The sequence below is a fragment of the Bidens hawaiensis genome, unplaced genomic scaffold (assembly GCF_021521415.1).
Source record: "Bidens hawaiensis isolate Kalapana, Puna unplaced genomic scaffold, B.hawaiensis_p1.1 tig00037286_1, whole genome shotgun sequence".
Taxonomy (NCBI): domain Eukaryota; kingdom Viridiplantae; phylum Streptophyta; class Magnoliopsida; order Asterales; family Asteraceae; genus Bidens; species Bidens hawaiensis.
Window position 1 is genome coordinate 94260 of NW_027496517.1, and position 22642 is coordinate 116901.

At 35.0% G+C, this 22642-nt stretch overlaps 4 protein-coding genes across 4 annotated transcripts; all 4 read left to right on the forward strand.

The window, feature by feature from the left end:
- Window positions 1–1674: 1674 nt before the first annotated feature.
- On the forward strand, window positions 1675–3954 carry LOC143589252 (uncharacterized). The gene is made up of 4 exons (XM_077070074.1): window positions 1675–1699; window positions 2622–2876; window positions 3084–3862; window positions 3913–3954. The coding sequence occupies exons 2-4, from the start codon at window positions 2711–2713 to the stop codon at window positions 3952–3954; spliced, it is 987 nt and encodes a 328-aa protein (XP_076926189.1). The 5' UTR covers window positions 1675–1699; window positions 2622–2710.
- On the forward strand, window positions 3755–10270 carry LOC143589255 (transcriptional activator DEMETER-like). The gene is made up of 17 exons (XM_077070078.1): window positions 3755–4514; window positions 4585–4911; window positions 5028–5118; window positions 5197–6481; window positions 6591–6670; window positions 6762–6846; window positions 6932–7023; window positions 7108–7176; window positions 7522–7558; window positions 7642–7724; window positions 7837–8475; window positions 8569–8605; window positions 9482–9539; window positions 9609–9700; window positions 9779–9844; window positions 9976–10090; window positions 10173–10270. Exons 1-17 carry the CDS (start codon window positions 3959–3961, stop codon window positions 10253–10255), a joined length of 3795 nt encoding a protein of 1264 aa, XP_076926193.1. The 5' UTR covers window positions 3755–3958; the 3' UTR covers window positions 10256–10270.
- Window positions 10271–14733: 4463 nt separating this feature from the next.
- Window positions 14734–15693, forward strand: LOC143589253 (uncharacterized). Its single transcript, XM_077070075.1, has one exon. The coding sequence runs from the start codon at window positions 14734–14736 to the stop codon at window positions 15691–15693; it is 960 nt and encodes a 319-aa protein (XP_076926190.1).
- Window positions 15694–18034: 2341 nt separating this feature from the next.
- On the forward strand, window positions 18035–22159 carry LOC143589256 (G-type lectin S-receptor-like serine/threonine-protein kinase At4g27290). The gene is made up of 6 exons (XM_077070079.1): window positions 18035–19445; window positions 19882–20019; window positions 20185–20342; window positions 20927–21375; window positions 21448–21598; window positions 21841–22159. The coding sequence occupies exons 1-6, from the start codon at window positions 18131–18133 to the stop codon at window positions 22135–22137; spliced, it is 2508 nt and encodes an 835-aa protein (XP_076926194.1). The 5' UTR covers window positions 18035–18130; the 3' UTR covers window positions 22138–22159.
- Window positions 22160–22642: the final 483 nt, after the last annotated feature.

A 22642-nucleotide genomic window follows, 5' to 3' on the forward strand; every position in this document is an offset into this window, starting at 1 on the left:
ACATACCTCTGATATCAAAACTTAAGAAGTTGGTATTGAAATGCGGTAGCATCGATTACGGAGCTTAAGTATGGTCACTATAGGGAGTAAGGGGTTGTTTGGAAAGTCTGAATGGTTAAGAGGCTACCTCTCAACCATTCATACTTAAGGCTACCTCTTAACCATTTAAAGGTTATGAACCACTAAGAGGTATCATTTTAATGACCATTAAGAGGCTACAAAACAACTCCTAGTACATATTTTTTTTTTCTCATTGGTCATGGTTTTATCTCCCCGACTTTTGTGATAAAGTTATAAAATCCTGAGTGTTTTAAAGCATCATATACTATTTATTCTTTCATAGAATTTCTAGTATATTGACTTTTATGTAGTGAGGTTTAAACGAGACTTATAATGGTAATTTAATCGTTTTTCGCATGTCCTCGAAAAATTTAAAATAGGTTAGGGCTTCTTCTTATACCTATGAATTCCATTGGCCCATAAATGACACACTGAAAGAATCCATTGGGTCTTTCAAAATCAATAGTTCGATATTTTATATAAACTCTGATTATTCTATTAAAAGAAATTTAACACAAGACATATTATATAGGAATAAGACTTGATATTATCATAAACGCCTAAAAAATATCATATTCGTAAAACAGAAAGATAGATGCACTTCTATAAACATGGACAATGTACAGTAAAGACTTGAAATTTTTAACCCCACACATTATAATTACCTATGGGAAGGATCAATTATGAGAAGGATCAAATATAAATTGTGTTTTATGAAAGTGGTCTATTAAGACGTATTGATATTTCATTTTTTCTAATTGGTTGAGATCAAAGTGTAGGAAAAAAAAATAGGAAATGAAGATTATTTTGTAGATAGTCACTTTTATCATACATTTTTCAATTTCCTCAACTTTTTAAACATTTATAACTTTTTAATGACATTAATTTTAAAAAAAATTTCACTATGAAATCGAGCATCTTTAATCTTTAGTTCGAGTACCATATTTTTATATAGAACATAACAATTAAAAAAATGTACTAGATTTTTTTTTTTAAATTTTGTATTGAAAGTTTTACTGAATTTTTTGTGCTAGATTTTTTTACTAGATTTTTTATACTTGATTTTTATATTGAATTTTCTTACTAGCTTTGTTGTGTTAGATTTTTTTATTTGTCTTTTTGTGTTGTACTTTAAAAAACAAGTGGGTGAAACTTTGAATTTTTGGACTAAAATGCCCTTTAATTCTATCTAAAAGCGTCTCATGTTATCTTTATAATCTTTCTTAAACTACTTAAGCAAAAACACCATTTTCAAAATATCAACTCCCTAATTACATATTTAACCATTGTTTTCTTTTCATTTTCATTATATTGAGGATTAGGTAACAAAAACATTCACTAACCATATATATTTGTTTTAAACCACATTCATTAACCATACAACTTGTAACCCACGTGCCAGTTACAAAACTTGCCAAATCATATAACATGAGGGGGTGTAAATAATAATATTAACCAATAAAGTCGCATAGATGAAGTCATGAACTCAACACCGTTGACGGTTTTACTTAATATTTATTTCATCATCATTATTATTATTTATTAATTATTATTTTCCCTAAATTTCTTTACAAGTCAGTCTGCAACTGAAGAAGCCGTTATCAATGGTAAACAAACCCTAGCTTCAACAATAATAACTGTAAGTATATAAACCTTGCTAATTTGTTGATTTCTTCGTCGTGTTGATTATGTTTGTTACTCAATGGACTTGATTTAAGTCTTAACTTGTTCGAATTAGCTGTAAGTTAGGGTTGCTTGAGGTTTATTGTGGTTCGGTTGTGTAGTAGGTTTGAATTGGTGTTATGTGGCTTTGATTTTGGGTGAATTAGGTGTAAATTAGGGTTATGTGTGAATTTGCTGTTTAAATGTTACTCCATTAATTACATTGTTTTTAGGAATTAGAGTTACTAATACAGGATTTGTTTTGTTACGTCGTTGTAATTGGATTGATTTTAGTGTATTAGCTGTAAGATAGGCTTACCGGATGTTTAATTTTGCTTTGTTCTTTCAGCAGGTTTGAATTGGTTTTATGTAGCTTTGATTTTGTTGAAATCATGAATTTTCAACTCAAGTCTGTATGTTTTCTGTTTAAGTTTGTTTTCGTTTAATTATGTGTTTAAATCTGATACAATTGGAACGTGCAGACAATGTGTAGTCTTTAAATGTTATTGATAAGCTGACATTGTTTTCAGTAGTTAGGGTTTGTAGTATATATGCAGGATTTGTTTCTTTGTTACGTCATCGTATTGATTATGTTTCACACAATCAAATTGATTTTAGTGTAAATTAGCTGTAAGTTAGGGTTATTTGATGGTTAATTTTGGTTCGGTTGTATAGCAGGTTCGGGTTGGTTTTAGGTAGCTTCGATTTTGTTGAAATCGTGAATTTTCAATTCAAATCTGTGTGTTTTCTGTTTGATTTCATTTTTGCTTATTCATGTGTTTGACTTTGGTGCATTTGGAAGGTGTAGACATCTTGTAGTCGTTGAATTTGATAAGTTGACATTGTTTTTAGTAATTAGGGTTTGTAACATATGTACAGGTTTGGTGTAATGGAAACAGGTAATTCGACGGAGAGTGACGGTGTTTGGATACCGTTAACACCAGGAAAGCCGGCATTGACTTCTGAACGAGGGACTGGGAAGGAAAATATGAATGGGGAATTTCCGTGTACGGATGGTTTTGATAGCATGCGTGGATACATGGAAAAGTGTGTAGTGAATGAGATGTGTGAATTTCCAGTTGGCATTCTTGATGAGCTTGAAGCTGGTTTGGGTGTGGCCGGAACGGAACCTAAAGGTACTACGACGGTTCATGGTAAGCTGTCTTTACTTTTAAGGTTTTGGTGTGTTGACAGTTGACTAGCCATCTGTTGACCGGTTTCCTTTTCGACGTTTGAGATTCAAAACATAGTATTTTCAACGTCAATATATGGTTTACTTGTTCTTTTAGCACCAAGCTCTGTCAGTTTGTAATACTTTTTACATGATATACTAACAGTTTGATTTTTTTTGATTGGTGCAGATGACTCTAGCTGCGTACAAGATGACACAGTCAAAGTTTCTCCTTCAGAGCATGACAATAATAAGGCTCGTGATGTTGATAAGTCACGAGATGGTATTGGCTCAATTCCAACACCATCCAAGACAAAAGAGACCCGAAAAAGGCGTAATGATGGGAATGACATTAACAAAAAGCCGAGTCAAAGGCCTCGAGTGAAAAAACACAGGCCTAAAATATATGACGATAGCAAACCTAAAAAGGTCCCAAAGGTTCAAACTCCACGGGCGACCCCGAAATCAAAGACTCCGAAACCTTCAACTCCAAATCGGGTACAAGAGAGGAGGATGCAATCAAGAAACTCAACCAATTGTACTCTAAAGTCTACCAGCTTTGGCGTTGAACACGTTGGCCAAGATGTTCAAGAAGCTTCTAGGGCTATAGTTGTTCGTTCATGCAAGCGTTTCTTGGATTTTGACCACCATTCGGTTGTTAAAGAATCAAAATCACATGAACAACCTTTGACACTCGGTTTTGATTTTGAAAAATTTGATTGTTTTCGTGGTAAGATTGTTACTTCCAAGAGAAATACGCCAAGGAGGAGTAAGTTTCAAAACAAATGCCCTAAAGCTTCTGACAATTTGGTAATTGATAATAATGGACAACACGTGCAAGATATTTGTATAACAAGAAATCAAGAACAAGTTGATAAATACGGTAGAAAATATGTTCACTTCTATCACCGCCGAAAGAAAAGCAGTTCAAACTCAACCAGCCTCGTTTCTACAACCCCTACACTGCTGGTATATAGGCGGTCGTTTAGTGGAGGAAATCAATGTTTATACAATAGCAGAAAATGCGGGCCTGTTTTTCCAAAATTGTTCAAGAAATATAGGACAATGAGGAAGAAAGTGTCTATAAAGGTAAATCAGTGGTACATCATAGCTGATGAACTTCGCAAGAATCTTGTGGGAAGATCTCAAAAAATCACACAAAGGAAAAATGTACAAAATAGGGCTAATAAATCCAAAGGCAAGAAAGCAGCAATGAAATCCCATTTTTTCACAGATAGATTTCTTAGTTTGTTTTGGCAGACGAGAAGGAAACGATCCATAATGCACACTCGATTCAATGAAAATATTGCAAACTTTCCTTATGATCTTGAAAATGATCTTATAATGCACACTCGATTCAATGAAAATATTTCAAACTTTCCTTATGATCTTGGAAATGACCTTCTTTGTCAAGAGGAAAACTTTCTTGACATTACAGAACACCTCCAGCTGTATGATATTCCCGTACAAAGAATTAAGAGTTTTACCTCACCGCATCAGGATTTCCCACGGTTTGATAACTATTTTGGTAACATGAACTGGTTTCAACTACAAGAGGTTGCTGTGTATGGAAGTCAAAGTTTACCACCTCAGCACCAAGATATCTTGTATACCAGAAAAGGTAGATAAGGTAAGTTCTATATTGCTAGTTATTAGGTCACTCATTATGTCTTTTTTCATGATTGATGCAGATTTGAATGAATTTAATGCAAGCGAAGTGCAGCATTTAATATGGAAGATGGCGAGTTTGGACATTAAAGATCAATGCAAAGAACTCGTGGTACGGGATCGGAATGTCAGTGGGGCCCTTGTAAAGATTCCTCCCAAGAAGCGTAAAAATATTCCCAAAGTGGATCTTGACACCGAGACATTAAGAGTTTGGAAACTGCTGATGGAGTATGATGGTAGTGAATCAATTGAAGAAACGGATAAAAATAAGGAAGAATGGTGGGAAACTCAGAGAAATATCTTTCGTGGACGAGTTGACTCGTTTATAGCTAAAATGCATCTTATCCAAGGTATATTGAATCATCATTAAATTTAGCAAACACATGAAGTAATTTCATTATTTACCCTTTTTGCTCAATATTTTCACTTGTAAAAGCATCTGCTGACTTAAGCATATCTATCACAGGTAACAGGCGTTTCTCGCCTTGGAAGGGTTCGGTTACCGACTCGGTGGTTGGAGTTTATTTAACTCAAAACGTATCGGACCATCTTTCAAGGTATATACATTGTATATCTCATACCATGAATTTCAAATGTGATTCCATATTTATTCTGTAAATAATCTTTCTTTGCAGCTCTGCCTTCATGTCTTTAGCAGCCAGATTTCCTGCTTATTACAGAAGCAAAGAAGTTGATGACTTTGAAGTCCCAGATAGGCAAGAATCAGTTGCAAGCAATACACAAATTTGTGAAGGGTGTTCTAAGATTAATGAAATGGAACATGATGTGAGTGCTTCATATGCTGATGGCAGTGATGCGACTCCAACTGTGGAACCTAACCAAAATCCACTTCAGGCTCAAGATAAGAATAACAAAATGAAACAAGATATGAGTGCTTCGTATGCTGATGTCAGCGATGCGATTCCAACTGTTCAACCTAACCAAAATCTACTTCAGGCTCAAGATATGAATGCTGAAATGGAACAAGATATGAGTGCTTCATATGTTGATGCCAGCGATGCGACTCCAACCGTGGAACCTAACCAAGATCCACTTCAGGTTCAAGATAAGAATATTGAAATGGAACAAGATATGAATGCTTTGTATGCTGATGCCAGTGATGCGACTCCAACTGTGGAAACTAACAAAAATCCGCTTCTGGCTCAAGATAATAACAATGAAATGGAACATGACGTGAGTGCTTCATATGCTGATATCAACGATGTGGCTCCAATGGTGGAACCTAACCAAAATCCACTTCAGGCTCAAGATAAGAATACTGAAATGGAACAAGATATGAGTGCTTCATATGCTGACATCAGCGATGTGATTCCAACAGTGGAACCCAACCAAAATCAACTTCTGGTTCAAGATAAGCCATGTGTCAATGAAAATTCTAATACCTTCCGCAAGTTTCTAGAAGCAGAGGAGGTGAACTATCTCAAACTGTTTTGTAGGGTTGACATTGATGAATCAGAATCATCTCTAAGTGAAAACAAACCTTCTGCTATTACATTTGATTTGAATGTGAGTTTATTTGAGACTTCAGGAGGTGAATTCACGGGTCAACAAAAGTCAAACCCTGTAGAGGGACCGAAAGCCACCACTCCAATTTGCAGTCCCCAATCTGAAGTTACTACTGAGCAAGGAGTAGTTTCAGCAAACAATATCAAGTATGCAGAAACGACTTTAGAAAATAAACCAAAGGGAAAAACGAAAAACATAAAAGAGAAAAAGCAAATACCCAAACCTAACTGGGACGAAATTAGAAAAACTTACTGCAAAAATCGAGAAAAAGAAACCAATGTGAATTACAGGGATACAGTTGACTGGGAAGCAGTTAGGCGTACTCCACCTGAGGAAATTGCAAAAATCATTGCAGACCGAGGGATGCATAATGTGATAGCACGACGGATTAAAGTATGTAACTTCATTTAAATAGTAATGAAATAATGTAAATAATGGTATCTTGTTTAGAAGGGTTAGCAATTTGTACAAAGTTTGACTTTTTTTTTGACTTTTTTGGCAGGAGTTTTTAGATAGAATGTATGAAGACCATGATACTCTTGATCTTGAGTGGTTAAGAGATGTTCCACCAGATACTGCAAAGTAAGCGATTCAATTAACTATAGTCATCAAACTAATCTTTTAAGGCTTATTATTTACTGAAGATAGAGTTTAATAATTTTTATGTTTGTAGAGAATTCTTATTGAGCATACAGGGGCTCGGTTTGAAAAGTGTGGAGTGTGTACGGCTTTTAACTCTACATCATAATGCTTTTCCAGTAAGGGTTTTGAGATTCGTTAATTCTTTTTGTATTTTTAATATATTCCTTTTCGTTTCAATGTTTTCTGTTTTGTTTGTGAAAGGTTGACACAAATGTTGGCCGTGTAGCGACACGTCTTGGGTGGGTCCCGCTGCAACCCCTCCCCGATTCAGTTCAAATCCACCTTTTGAATGCGTAAGTTTCAAGATATAGTTATATTTCTTATATTGTTATTTACCTTCTTTACTCTTGAATCAAAATGTCACAAAATTATTTCAGGTATCCTATGGTGGACAACATTCAGAAATACCTATACCCGAGACTATGCACCCTTGATCAAAAAACATTGTAAAGTTTATCTTTCTGCTTGGCCAGCCAGTTTTCAGTTTGCATACACATTATACAATCAAGTAACTTTAAGTTTGACTTCCTTTCAGTGTGCATACGTATTGTACAGCCAAAAGTTTGGGAAGTCAAACCTATTACTTGTTAGATAAAAATTTGACATAGATTTCTTACCTCTTATTTTTCAGTTATGTGCCTTATTCTTCATAATACTATACAATAACATACTTACGCATTTTGAAGTTAAAGTTTAATCTTTTATGACCATCACCTATATCATGACTTTTAGCATTATTCATAACAATGTATTTGTTAAGAATCTTATTTCAATACTTATGTTGTATACAGATATGAGCTACACTACCAGTTGATCACATTTGGAAAGGTTTGATTGTTTTACCCATCTCATTATTTCCATCATACGTTTCTTTCAGTTTTATTCGAAGTTTATTATCTTTACATTTATAGGTATTTTGTACCAAGATAAAACCAAACTGCAATGCATGCCCAATGAGAGCAGAGTGCAGGCATTATGCAAGTGCATTTGCTAGGTTTGTACTAAAATTTCATTGATAACTATACAACATTAATAGAAATAGAAATTATTTGTACTTATGTTTGAACTATTTTTACGCTGTTACCGATATAAAGTTTTTAATGTAGTGGTAGGCTCGCGCTTCCTGGAACAAAAGAAAGTAGTAATGTGACTTCAATCATCCCAGTTGGAAATGAACAAAACCATTCAATGGGTCAACCGTCATCATCCATTGACCTAAAAATCAACAACTCGGGTTCAAGTTATCAAGGTCAAAGTCGAACCTGTGAACCCATAATTGAAGTCAATGAACCAAACCATTCATTGGGTCAATCGCCATCATCCATTGACCAAAAAATCAACAGCTCGGGTTCAAGTTATCAAGATCAAAGTCAAACCTGTGAACCCATGATTGAAGTCCCCCCATCATCTGACCTAGAAGTCAACAACTCGGGTCCAAGTTATGAAGACCAAAGTCAAACCTGTGAACCCATAATTGAAGTTCCACCATCTCCCGAGCCTGAAGTAGAATCAATTATAGGCGACATTGAAGATTTATGGTGCGAGTCTGACGATGAGGAAATCCCAACTATCAGACTTAACACTGAAGAGTTCAGGGAAACTTTAAAAGAAACTATGGACACAAATAAGACTCAAATCCCAGATGCTGACGTGTCCAAAGCTGTAATTGCTTTCTCAGCAGAAGCTGAAAACATTCGTGTGCCACCAAAGAAATTTATAGCCAAATCGAGGACTATGCACCTTGTGTATGTTTTTTTAAAAACCTCTGTTTTGCTGTCTTTATTGTGAGTGTTATTGTGAGCTAGATTAATCTGTTTTGTTAATTTTTGTTAATGCAGATATGAGCTCCCGGATTTCCATCCGTGTTTGGCTGGGGTACGCTTATTTCTAATGCATAAAAACTTCTAAATCATTTTATTCAATAAGTTAGATTATTATGGAAATAATATAATTGCATTGATCATATTTGACATTACTCATAAATTTACAAAAATATTCGACAGTGGTTCGGGTTAACCTAATCCTATTAGAGCAGAACCACGTTCTCTGATTTGTAGGTCTGCAAACGAACCGAACAAACACAAATGCAGCATGTTCGTGTTTGTTCATTTAACTTTAACCGAACAAACGATCGAACAAGAACAGTTAAACGAACAGAGTTTTCTTTTTGATGTTTGTTATGAAAATGAATGTGCTCGTGTTCATTTATGATTGATCGTTAATAGTATAAACGGACGGTTGACGAATGTAAATGAACGAATATAACTGAACATAGATGAACGGACATAACTGAGCTAAAACAAAATTTTGTGTTCATGTTCTTTTGTTTATTAAACAAACATAAACAAAAGCAAATATAATGGCACAAACGTTCACGAACATAAATGAATGAACGAGACATGTATTTGTTTCGTTTAACTAGATTAACAAAAAAATGTGTTTATGTTCATTCGTTTATTAAATAATGAACTTCCTGCCGAACGATTCAGTGAATATTTGGTTTCTTTACAGGTCTACTGATTTAACTCGTTTCCTAACACACCAATTTTGCCACCTATAGTTGAATATGCAACGGACCTTTTCGAAAAGGAAAATTTTCGTTTTTGGGGTAAACAGTCAACCCCAGGAATTGTAGTATTTTATGAATCAAAGATATATGGATCCCTGGCTAACATGCTTTTTATAATTGTAGTATTTTATGAGTCAAAGATATTTGAATTTCTGCCTAATATGCTATTTATGAATGTATAGTTTGAAGAGCGGGACCCTAATGATCCGACGCCGTACCTTCTTGCTGTATGGTTTACAGGTATTAAATTCAATTGCTCAAAATTGTTATATATTTATTATGAGTTCTTATATTGGCTATCGAAAACAGGTGAAGTTACCAACTCGTTAGAATATACAGAAAACAGAGCATGCGTAGCAGCTAATAATAATCTAGAGGAAACTGTTAAAGCAACTGTCTTGGTAACAAAAGTCATAAATCATATACTAATGCTAGTTATGAATTTGTATGATCTTTTTACTAAAATTATGCATCAACAGATCCCTTGTCGAACTGCAAATAGAGGATCATTTCCCCTTAATGGAACATATTTTCAGGTTAACGAGGTATATGAACTTTTCTCTAAGTTTAACGGGTCAAAATCGGTAATTATTGTGGCAATAAATCATAATGATTACAACATTTATGTTTTTTTTTTCCTATTTCATTGTCTGACCAATTACATATTATTATTTAGGTATTTGCTGATGATGAAACTAGTCATGTTCCAATGGATGTTCCAAGACGTCAGCTATGTAATTTGCCATTACGGGAATTAGGTTGCGGGTCATCTGCAACATCAATTTTTAAGGGTGTGTTTTTAACGCATTTTAATTTTTCAAATTTTGAATATTTTTATAAACCATACATAATACTAACTCTGCATTTTGTCAGCCCTATCAACCGGTGCCATTCAACGCTTGTTTTGGGGAGGTATGAAGCCAAAACTTCTTTTGTTTGTTTATATTTATTTCTAACGCGAAAATAAAAATAAAAACTGTAGCTTTGTACTAGTGGTATTGATATATAGTTTGGTAAATATTATTGCAGGTTCAATATGTGTAAGAGGATTCAACAGAAAAACAAGGCGACCTAAACAGCTTAATCGAAAATTTCATATTTCAACAAGCGTAGTTGCAGCCGAGAGCAGAAAATCAAAGAAAGAAAACAAGCTGCCGTAGATAAGTCACCATGTAATATTACTACTAGAACTAACAAAGTAGGGTTCATATTTTGACAATAGTAAATTCCTTTATATAGTTAGTTGATTCCCAGTTAATTCTTATTCTAACCGGGGTCTAAACGAGATTAGCCGCTCATGAACTACTTGAGATCGGCTTGGTGAAGCCCCGAATCGTGCTGAGCTAAAATGAGCTCGACCTGAGCTATAGATATCGAGCTTGGCTAGTCTCACGAACCTATTATTTATATATTCTTTTTATTATGATAAATATATATATTTTTACATAGTAATAATAATAATAATAATAAGGATAGTAGTAGTAGTAATAATAATAATAATAATAATAATTATTGTTATTATTATTATTATTAATTTTATTATTATTATTATTATTATTATTATTATTATTATTATATGATAAAAATTATGTTATACAGAAAATAGTTATGAAAGTATAATCGATAAACGAGGCTAGCCAAGCATATCTTTGAAAAACTGCTAGCTAATCGAGCTTGGTTTATTTCTTTTTGAATGTTGAATTATGATCACTTGAGATACTTGAATTCAATAACTCCCAACCCCTGGTCCTTTAAAAATTTTGCTTTTACCAATGAACCATCAACCCGATTCGTAATCGAGCTTGGTTTCTAAGTAATATATTTAGACCTAATAATTTAGGTACTATATTCATCTTTTATTCATTTTCAGCCACCTTAATACATGTCTACGCTTTATGGCCCAATTTTATATAGGCAGTTGACTAGTTGTAATACTAGAGTGTGCCCTAATCAACAAACATGCACCTCATCTGAGGCATTCTTTTGTTCTGAAAGAGTGCATGGCAAGACAACCACACCCCCCTGCCCTGGTTCCTTGGGTCAACCCCACCGGCCACCACCGCAAACCACCCTATATAACCACCAATTCACCAAAGGCCACCATAACTCATTCAAATCCCAAATATTCTGTCACCTAAAATCATTACAAGATTTATACCTTCTGTCACCAAAATGTCCAAGATTGTCAAAGTACTCGTCTTGGTGGCTGTAGCCATCACGCTCACAATCATCTGCATAGGTGACACTCGCGAAAAACACTGATCGAATCACGACATGTGAAACCGTTTCCTAAGTGGGTAAGTCGGTTCCTAGCTGAAAACAAAAACCCTCGGGCGGCAGACCACTGCAAGACAGATGACGAGATTTGCTACATCTTAGAAGGCAAAAACTCGACTTGTTGTAACAATAAGTGTATGAATTTGAGTGAGGATAAACACAACTGTGGTGCATGCAAGAACAAGTGCAAGTTTACAAACTCGTGTTGCGGAGGGGAGTGTGTGAATCTGGCTTATGACAAACGGCATTGTGGGTCGTGTGGTAACAAGTGTATGCCGGGTGGTTATTGCATTTACGGTCTCTGCAACTATGCCTAATTAATTAAGCTATTTCATATGCTTCATTTTGTCATGACGAGAGATTCTTGATTACTAACTATTTATACATCTTGTGTAAACATGCTTGTGCATTGAAGGGATTGTGTGGTATATAATATAATTATATTGATTTCCTAATGTTTAACTTACATACTTCATACTACTCTCTACACTCATATTGTACAAATCAGATAGAACTTTTGACTGTATCCTTTATTTCCATAACATATAAAACTTAAAATTTCATCAAGAGTAATTTCAGATAACATGAACCATGCCAATGGCCTCTTTCGCCTAGTGACATTAAGTGTAAATCCTATCAAAGTGGTGCAAATTTGAGTCCTATAAAGTTGACATTAGGTGGATTTTAGAGATTGTGTGTTTCGTTCTAAAAAGTAAAGGAAAAAAAAAAGGATAACATGAATCAACAATTTCTTCCACTAAAGTTACTCAAAAGTATTTTTATAGCCCATCACTAAGAAATATAAAAAAAATTTAGACCTCGTGCGAGACAAAAATTTAGGCCATTTCCCTATAATGTAAACTCATCAATTAAATATCAAAAAACCACAATACGAATACAATTGTTATAAAATAAACAAAAAAGTAGTGTGGTTTTCAATGTATCTGCATCATTTGATTCCACTTGTATCGGGTTTGATAACCTTTTTAGAATGTTACCCTTCAATATATACATGTCTTAATGCTACATTAATATTAATTTATTATAAGGTAATCTAAGAAAAATGAAAAGCTTAATCGAAATTTCAAAGTCAATAGAGAAAAATCATGTTAGTATGTTAATTTACTTGTTAAATACACCAAATAAATTTTGTGTATATAATATATAGATAACTTAATGATATGCAATTAAATGAATATGGAAAAGTAAGGAGAGGTAAGTTGTTAAATGTTGTAAAACATTCATACTAACCAAATTTGGAGAACGTGCATATTAATAGATAGCGACAAGTTAAATGATATAAAATGTAAATATAAGTGTGGCGTGTGCCTATCAGGAGAAGAATAAACAATCATTTGCAATCACCTTTGGGCCTATATGAGCTTTTGGGCCTCGTGCAGTGGCACGGTATGCACAACTCAAAAACCGGCTCTGTATTTTTATTTATATTCAACTTTGATTAAGTATTTCATTTCTATATAAACTTTTTTTAGTTAGTGTTAAGCAAAATTAAAATTAAATGAGAAAAATAAACATATACGAATCTCTGCTATTTACTCTTTATTTTATTTTTCAGTTTTACTTAAATTTAACAATAATAAAACTTGGTTAGGTTTTTTTATTTTCATTATAAATTATCTTCTATTCAGAAAAGAATTACCATTCATTACTAATGAAGATTCATATATGTTTCATTTGGTTTTATATAATTTTAAAATGTTTAAACATATAGAAAAAAAAAGGTTTTAGAACACCTACGTTAGATACATATATATGTTAAAACGGGCCCACTGAGGACATAACTTGAAAATATATGTAATTTTGTAAACATCTCCTGATCTCCATCATCAAGGTTCAGGTGCTTGCGAAAGTCTCGTTGATGGGTCCATTTGACCGTCTACATAGAGCAAAACTTTTAATACATTTTATATGTTGTTTTTCATATCCATAAATAAGTTTTAGATTATTTATTAGTGTTATACATTATTTGGTATATTCGCTTGAATGCTTAGTTTTCAGTGTTATTGTGTGTATTAGCTTGAACAATTAAAACTTGTTGCCAGAATATATAACTATCGGACTATTAAAACTTATTTGCTATTTGTGACCCAACCCAAGCTAAATATACTAATGACATCTTTTAGTTTACACTAGAGGTGTTGGTATTAGCAGTGGTGGATCCAGAAAATTTAGTCAGTGGGTGCAGAAAAAAGTTCAACCTAGAACTCGTCAATTCAAACTAAAACTGTTGGGAATTCCCGAGTCGGTCTGTGGCTTGGTGCGTGGGACGGCTTGGATATTAACTTGGCGTGCAAGTTAATGATTAAATAATATTAATCAATTTATGGTAGTTTCCTATTGTTGACATGTTAGGAAGATGATTATTATGGAATTGATTAGTTAGAATCCCGGTTATAGTATAACGTGTTAGGTTAGCTATAAATACCGTGTTTAGGGTATGGGACAATTTGTATCAAGTTTTTGAGTCAGATTTCTTGATCAATAAAATTCGGGTGTTAGCCAAATATTGTTTCTTTGTTCTTGTTCATTACGCACCTTTGATTACCATAATTGGTATCAGAGCGGTACTAAATCAGTCTGGGCCTGTATAATCAATCAGAAGGAAGGAGAAGCCTGTGTGACCTGGGGTTACTCCGATTGGAACAAGCAAATCGAGCAACGATCCCGTGATCAGAAATTCGTCCCTGGCCAAGGGACTGCCAAGCAAACAAATCAATTTTTCATATCATAAATCTTGAAAAAGTCAACATGTCACATCTTTAGTGATTTGATTCATGCACGTGAGAAGGTTGGTGATCAATTATTATTATTGAGTTGAAAAAAAAAAACAAGCCCGAAGTGTGATTTTTGTTAGTACAGACAAGGAGAGTAAAGAATAAACAAGTGTTAAGGTTTAACGAACAACTATGGGTGATCAGTCGGCAAAAGAAACGAACCCGAACTCTAACTCGTTTCAATGTCCGAAACTAACAACAACGAATTACACGGTTTGGGCTATGCACATGCGCGTGCTAATGAATGTGCATGGCGTGTGGGACACGATCGATCCAGGTAGCGGCGATGCAAAACGAAACAATATTGCAATCGCCTTAATTTTCAGTCGATCCCTGAAGCACAGATTTTACAAGTTGGTAATATGCGCACGGCGAAAGAGATGTGGGAAGCGTTAAAGACCCGACATCTAGGTTCTGAGCGGGTGAAGGAGACAAAGCTCCAAACCCTAACGTCAGAGTTCGACGGGTTGAAGATGAAAGAAACAGGGACGATTGATGAGTATGCAGCCACGTTATCGAGTTACTCGTCAAAAGCCGCCACGCTCGGAGAGATATTCTCGGAAGAAAAAATGGTAAAAAAGTTCCTTACGAGTCTTTCGAGACGCTTTATTCATATAGTTGCATCACTCGAACAAGTATTAGATTTAAAGACGGTTGGGTTTGATGATGTGGTAGGTCGATTAAAAGCCTATGAAGAGAGAATAAAAGAAGACAATCTTCAAACCGAGAGCATTCAAAGTCGGTTAATGTTCACCAAATCTGAACCCATTAGCAGGGGTCGAGGATCCTATGCTTCAAGAGGACGGGGACGCGGTCGAGATGATAAGAAAGGAAAAGGTATGAAACGAGATTTATCACACATTAAATGTTACAGGTGCGATGAATACGGGCATTTTTTCTCAAGGTGCCCCGACCGATTTCGGAAAGATGAAGTAAATCTAAACCGAACAGAAGAAAATGAAACAAATGGTTTAGATGCTTCGTTTTTCATGATGGAAGGTGTTCGGGAAACCGTATACCTTAACGAAGATAAAGTAATTCTGACGAAGTACGATACCAATTCGGGCGAGGCCGACATGTGGCACTTAGATAATGGTGCAAGTTATCATATGACGGGAAACCGTGACTGCTTTGCGGAATTAAACGAACAAATAGTCGAACGAGTGAGGTTCGGAGATGGTTCATGTGTGCCAATCAAAGGGAAGGGTTCGATTGTTTTTAAGGGTAAAAGTGGAAAACATAAATGGATGACCGATATTTATTATATTCCGGGTTTGCAATGTAATGTGATTAGTCTGGGTCAAGCAACCGAGTCGGGTTGAGATATTCGGATGAAGAGTAACTACTTAACGATGCATGATAGTAGTGGAAGGTTACTAATGAAGGTCACGAGGAACTCCAAGATGCTTTATGAAATACGACTAAATATTGGGAACCCAACTTGTTTACAAGCAAAATTACCAGGTATGTTCTCTGGTACTTGCGGGCCAATAAATTCTGGGTCTAGACTAGTGAAACCGAACCCAACCCAAACTTATAGCAGCAATAGCGACGGTTCTGAAACAAACTGCAGATAGCGACGACGAAACTGACGCTAAAAACAGCAACAGCGACAACCTTATTACAATCAGCAGCACTGCTGTCGCAAATAGCAGCAACAGCGACCAAACTGTCGCTAAATGCAGTAACAGCAATGAAAGTGTCGCTAACAACACAAACCCCGTCGCAAACTGCAGTAAGGTAAATTCTAATGAAGAACTCGAACAACTACTAGTGTTATTGAATGATGAATTGCGTAGTTTTGATGAAGCGAAATCGAAATCGAGTGGATGAAAGCGATGCGGGCCGAGATCGATTCAATCGAGAAAAAAAAACGCGGAGTTTAACGAGGTTACCAAAAGGAGTTAAACCAATCGGTTTGAAACGGGTATTTAAATTAAAACGGAATCCGATAAACAAACACAAGGCGACGCTTGTGGTGAAAGGATGCGTGCAACAACCCGGGATTGACTATGACAAAGTGTTCGCCCCGGAAGCACGAATTGAGAAGATACAGTTTTTAGTTGCTCTCGCGCGGATTAAATTCAAGGAGATGCAAGCGTTTCAAAAGTTGGAAGATCTATCCTGTACGACTTAGAAATTCAGGGGGTAATTGTTGGAAATTCCCGAGTCGGTCCGTGCTTGGTGCGCAGGACAGCTAGGATATTAACTTGGCGTGCAAGTTAATGATTAAATAATATTAATCAATTTATGGTAGTTTCCTATTGTTTACATGTTAGGAAGATGATTATTATGGAATTGATTAATTAGAATCCCGGTTATATTATAACGTGTTAGGTTAGCTATAATACCGTGTTTACGGTATGGGACAATTTGTATCAAGTTTTTGAGTCAGATTTCTTGATCAATAAAGTTTGGGTGTTAGCCAAATATTGTTTCTTTATTCTTGTTCATTACGCACCTTTGATTACCATAAAAACAAATCAAACCAAAATGGGTCGGGTCAAACCAAAACGGGTTAAGTAAAGAATTTACATTAAACAAACTACGTATAGAAATGTAAACAATAAATTTCATTGAAGATAAATAAAATACAATTACAATTGACATCTCGTGATTTCATCTTTTGAAAACGGTCAATAACAGTTTCATTCGTAGCACTTAAAAGTGCTTCTTTTTCAACACTATAAATTACATAAGCATTCAAAAAATCTTCACCCGTTCGTTTACGTAAATTTGTCTTTATGATCTTCATTGCCGAAAAACATCTCTCAACCGTTGCGGTTACAATTGGCAAGACTAACGTTAGCTTTCATAATCGATAAACCAAATGGAAAGAGATATGTTTCCTTGTTTCCACCATAACTCTAGCAAGATCCGCAATATGTTTCAGATTAGCAAATCTTTCATCTTTTCGCACACTATCAATGTACAAACCAAGTTGAGATACAAGAACAATTTTGTCCCATTGTCAAAATTATATGGATAAAACTCACACAATCTCACTAACTTTGATGCATCAAACTTGAAAATGAGTCATACGGATTGAAAGCCAACATGTTTTGAAGTAGATCCATGTTAATCTCATTAAAGCGATCACCAAAATCTTGAATTTCCATATCGACAACACTGTTGAAACAATAAAAATTATAATAATGTTGATTGGTGATTGTGTACCTTTGTCTTTTGGATCTATAACCAGTGTCATTGACATCATGTGAAGCCGCCATCACCCTAATATGTTCGTCTCCCACTAATTTCAAATTTTCAATTAAAGTGGTTGAGCAATTAACTAATATAGGCTTAATTGTTATTGTTCATAACAAAATTAAATTTGGGCCTTGAAAAATTTGGCTTAAATTTAAAAAGTTAGGTCTGGGGCACTAAAAAAATTATGGGTGTGTCACTAAAATTTTTTGGATGGGTCAATTGGGTTTTGGACCTAATATATTACAAATTTATAAAAAAAACTATAGACTTGAGTGGGTACAAATGCTCCCCTGGCCGAACACTAAATCCGCCCCTGGGTATTTGGTTATTTCCTAAAAGAAAAAAAAACGTACCTGCATTATTTGATTGATGTTATATTTGTTTCAACTGATGATGACTATGAAAGGCTGAAAATGAAATACTATATTCCCTTTCAAAGAAAGAAAATATATGCCTAATTGATAATGCACGGGACCATCTAAATGGACTTTTGATTTTAGTTTTCAGACATGAATCAAAATCTTCTTGTTAGAAAATTGTAAGTGTAGTATGGTTATCGATACGTTAATGGCGGAAAGAAGTGTGACCAAGACCAAGTGGATCTTTGTCTTCCTTGTTGTACCCTATGTATCATTAACCTGTTGTTATGCTGCAAACATACTATCTGCAAATCAAACCATTAGATATAACGAAACAATCGTTTCGCCACAAGAAACCTTCGAGCTTGGTTTCTTTAGCCCGGGTAACTCTACAAACCATTACGTCGGAATTTGGTACAAGAAAAGAGCGTACGGAACAGTTGTATGGGTAGCCAACCGGAACACACCACTCACACATACCTCTGGCGAGCTAACTCTCACCCTTCAAGGATTTTTAGTTCTTCGGGACACCACCACGGGCACTGTCCTATGGAACTCATCCAGCATGACATCGGTTAGAAATCCTACCGCTCAGCTTCTAGATACAGGCAACTTCATAATTTATAAAGAAGACGGTAATTATATAAATCAAGAAAATCCCATATGGCAAAGTTTCGACTTTCTGACAGACACTTTACTTCCTAGAATGAAATATGGCTGGAACTTGGTTACCGGGATTGAAAGGCACTTCACGTCATGGAAATCCGACGATGATCCTGCTTCTGGTAATTTTTCTTATGGTATTGATACGAGAGGTTATCCTCAAGTGATCGTATGGGAGGGCCCAAAAATATGGTTCCGGGGAGGTCCATGGAACGGACACTGGTATACTGGAAATCCTAATTTTAGACAGAACCCGATGTACAACAACACCTTTGTTATTAATCAAAAAGAAATTTACTTCCAGTTTGATCTTACAAATACTTTAGTATTAATGCGGGTGGTGTTACGGCCAAATGGTCGTATGGAGCGCTTGTTATGGGATGATAACAAGCAGAAATGGAACATCTTTTTGGCCCCAGAAGTCGATCAATGTGATCCGTACGCTGTGTGTGGGCCAAATGGGATGTGCAACATTAACAACTCCCCGGTTTGTGAATGTTTGAAGGGGTTTGAACCAAGATCTCCTGATCGGTGGAGCGCTGCAGATTCGTCACAAGGGTGTCAACGCACCATCCCTTTGGATTGTGGACCAGGGGAAGGGTTCAACAAATATTCTAACTTGAAATTACCCGACACTCGGTGGTCATGGTATAACCAGACAATGACTCTTGTGGAATGTGAGAAGATGTGCAAAAGCAATTGTTCATGTATTGCTTACACGAATTCCAATGTCTCAGGCGCCGGTAGTGGTTGCTTGCTATGGTTCGGTGACCTAGTTGATATCAGAACGTTTGCGAAAGATGGGGACACTCTTTATATACGAATGTCACCTTCAGAGCTGGGTAAATTAATCAGTACATTCTTTTTCATATGGGGTCATCAATACAAACACTTATGACATCTATTCCTACATTATTTCAAACGGCCGTCCGGATAGAGGTCGGACAGCTGTTTTGTCCAAAATATTTTAAAGTCTGATCGTTTATGGCCAGAACGACTTTGAATATCGTTTAGACAATCATTCCAACGAACAATTTTCAAAGTTCGGTGCCCCAATGGAATTAGCACGACTTTTCAAATGTTGTTCAAAAGGCCGTCATGACCAATAATTTTCAAAGCTTGATTTTCTTCTTTTTGTCAAACTGCAGTAGTCAGAATGTTTTGTTGACGGCCGTTTGATGACGTGAAATCATATGGGGATTATGTAGCTATAGCATGACCCTTTTTATAATTATTACTATCTTTATACCGATCACCTGAACATTATGTGTTGTGTAGACTCGATAGAAAGCAGGAAAAGCTCAAGTACAAGGATAAGAGTACGAGTTATGGTCCCCATAGTATTTATGGTTTTAGTCATCCTAGTTTTGATATGCTTATATCATCGTTTCAATAGGAAGAAGCAAGCTCAAAAAGGTATGAAGTAATTTGAATACTCTTTATAGGTTGGCTTATATATAACATTGTGCTTTATTATCAAAACGATAACCGTTAAATATTACCCAAATGTACTGAATCATTTTGTCACATATATGCACCAAGTGTTGCTAGTTCTTTTTGTAAGAATTATCCACTTTACAGGGACACCCAAAAACTTGTTTGAACATGATCGGAAAAGCAGAAGTGATGATGAAGATCTAGAGCTTCCACTGTTCGGCCTGTCTACATTACTTAAGTCTACAGACAATTTTTCAATGAATAACAAACTTGGCGAGGGTGGTTATGGTCCTGTTTACAAGGTATTTCTACGTTGTGCATATGGCGTTCGTAACTTAATGTGTTACTATATATGAATTTGGATTAAATACAAATGAAATTAACGTGTTAATTGTGAGAAACAAGCAAAGTAATTATATATACAAATAGAGTAATTATAATGTAATTATATAATTACTCTACTTGTATATATAATTATATAATTACTCTACTTGTATATATAATTACTTTGCTTGATTCTTCCAATTAAAATATACATTAATTTCATTGTACATTAACTTTGATCAATTATATATAATACTATAAGTTAAACAAATAATGCCGGCCTGGACTTCTGAAAACATACATTTGTTGCCTTCACTTCTTGGATTTATTTAATTATGTGGTTTTATGACTTTTTCTTCATAGGTTAATTAATTAATTAATAATAACCTTTATATATAAGCTAATATAATTAATTAATAGTAACCTTTGTATTATGGTTCTCTATGACAATAATTTTATTTTTTTATTAACAATATATATATTCGTGAATCTCTAGTTATACAAGTTTACTTACCGATTATTTTAATGGTCAATTAAACAAATATAATTTGTTATGTTTTAGGGTGTACTCGAAGATGGAAATGAAATAGCGGTGAAGCGGTTAGCTAAAACATCCACTCAAGGAATTCATGAATTTAAGAATGAAGTTATTTCAATATCTAAACTACAACATCGCAATCTTGTAAAGCTCTTAGGCTATTGCATAGAGGCAACTGAAAATATGTTGATTTATGAATACATGCCAAATAAAAGCCTCGATTTCTTCATATTTGATAGAAGTCAAAGCAAACTCATTGATTGGCCATCACGTTACCACATTATCAATGGAATTGCTCGCGGACTTATGTATATTCACCAAGATTCTAGACTTAGAATCATACACAGAGATCTAAAAGCTAGCAACATTTTGCTTGACACGGATATGAACCCAAAGATATCAGATTTTGGCACAGCTAAAAGTTTTGGAGGAAACCAGATAGAGGCAAACACAAATAGAGTGGTTGGAACATAGTGAGATTCGTGTACACTCATCTATTCCATTTTATATTGCGAACTATTTACAATGACCTTGATTTATGGCAGTGGCTACATGGCTCCAGAGTACGCAAGAGACGGTGTCTTTTCGATTAAATCAGATGTATATAGTTTCGGGGTAGTGGTCCTGGAAATCATATGTGGAGTGAAAAACAGAGGATTCGTCCACAAAGAACACTTCAATAACCTTATGGGACATGTAAGTTGTTGCAAGAAATTTAGAAATGCAAATTATATGAATGGTTTTAAACATTAAAATAAAAAGAAAGAAAAGGTAATTAATCCAGTAATGGTTTAAAAAAAGATGATGTGCTGCTACTTTGAACAAAGCTAGTAATCTGAATAGAAACGAGAACAAATTAAGTTGGTTAATTCTTTAATTGCAACTTGCCCATGTACGTGGAATACCAAAACATAACTTGTGTTATTTGATCTTGACAGGCATGGGGACTCTACAATGAAGGCAGATCTTTGGAGTTGGTTGCTAAGTGTCTAGGTGAATCAATCAATGTATCTCAGGTTCAAAGATGCATTCATATTGGTTTGTTGTGTGTCCAACGTCGCCCAGAAGATAGACCGACTATGACTTCCGTGATCTTGATGTTGGGTAGTGAGGGTACCTTGCCTTCACCCAAAGAACCTGGTTTTTATGTTGGAGAAGGTTTGCAAGATACTGCACGATCATATGGGAATAATTCTAACAATGAACTAACCATTTCAATGTTAGATGGTAGGTAATAAGATATTTGCATGTACTAGAAGAAATATCACCATATTATCCAGGAAATAACTTATTATGCTGTGTGGTTAATATATATATATATATATATATATATATATATATATATATATATATATATATAAATATATATATATTAAGTAAGGAAAATAAAAGGCTCGGGTAGATATTAGATTTTGATTGACTAAAGACCTCTCACTAGCTAGTATGTTAATAGTCATATTTCATGTCACTAATATTAGTGATCAGCAACTCTATAAATAAGGCGGTTTGAATTATATCGATTTGGGAATCCCAAATTTCGCTAGTGGTCACGTTATCCCTTTCGTGGCGCGGGTGTCCTAAAGTTTAGACATAAAGATGAGATACAACATCTTACAAAATCCATTTTTTTTTGTTTTTTTGTTTTTGTTTCTGTTACTCATCACAGTTTCACCGTATTCCAAGAACCATTCTTCAATATCGGAACCTCGAATTGGTTAAAACCGGCCAGCTGATTGCTGA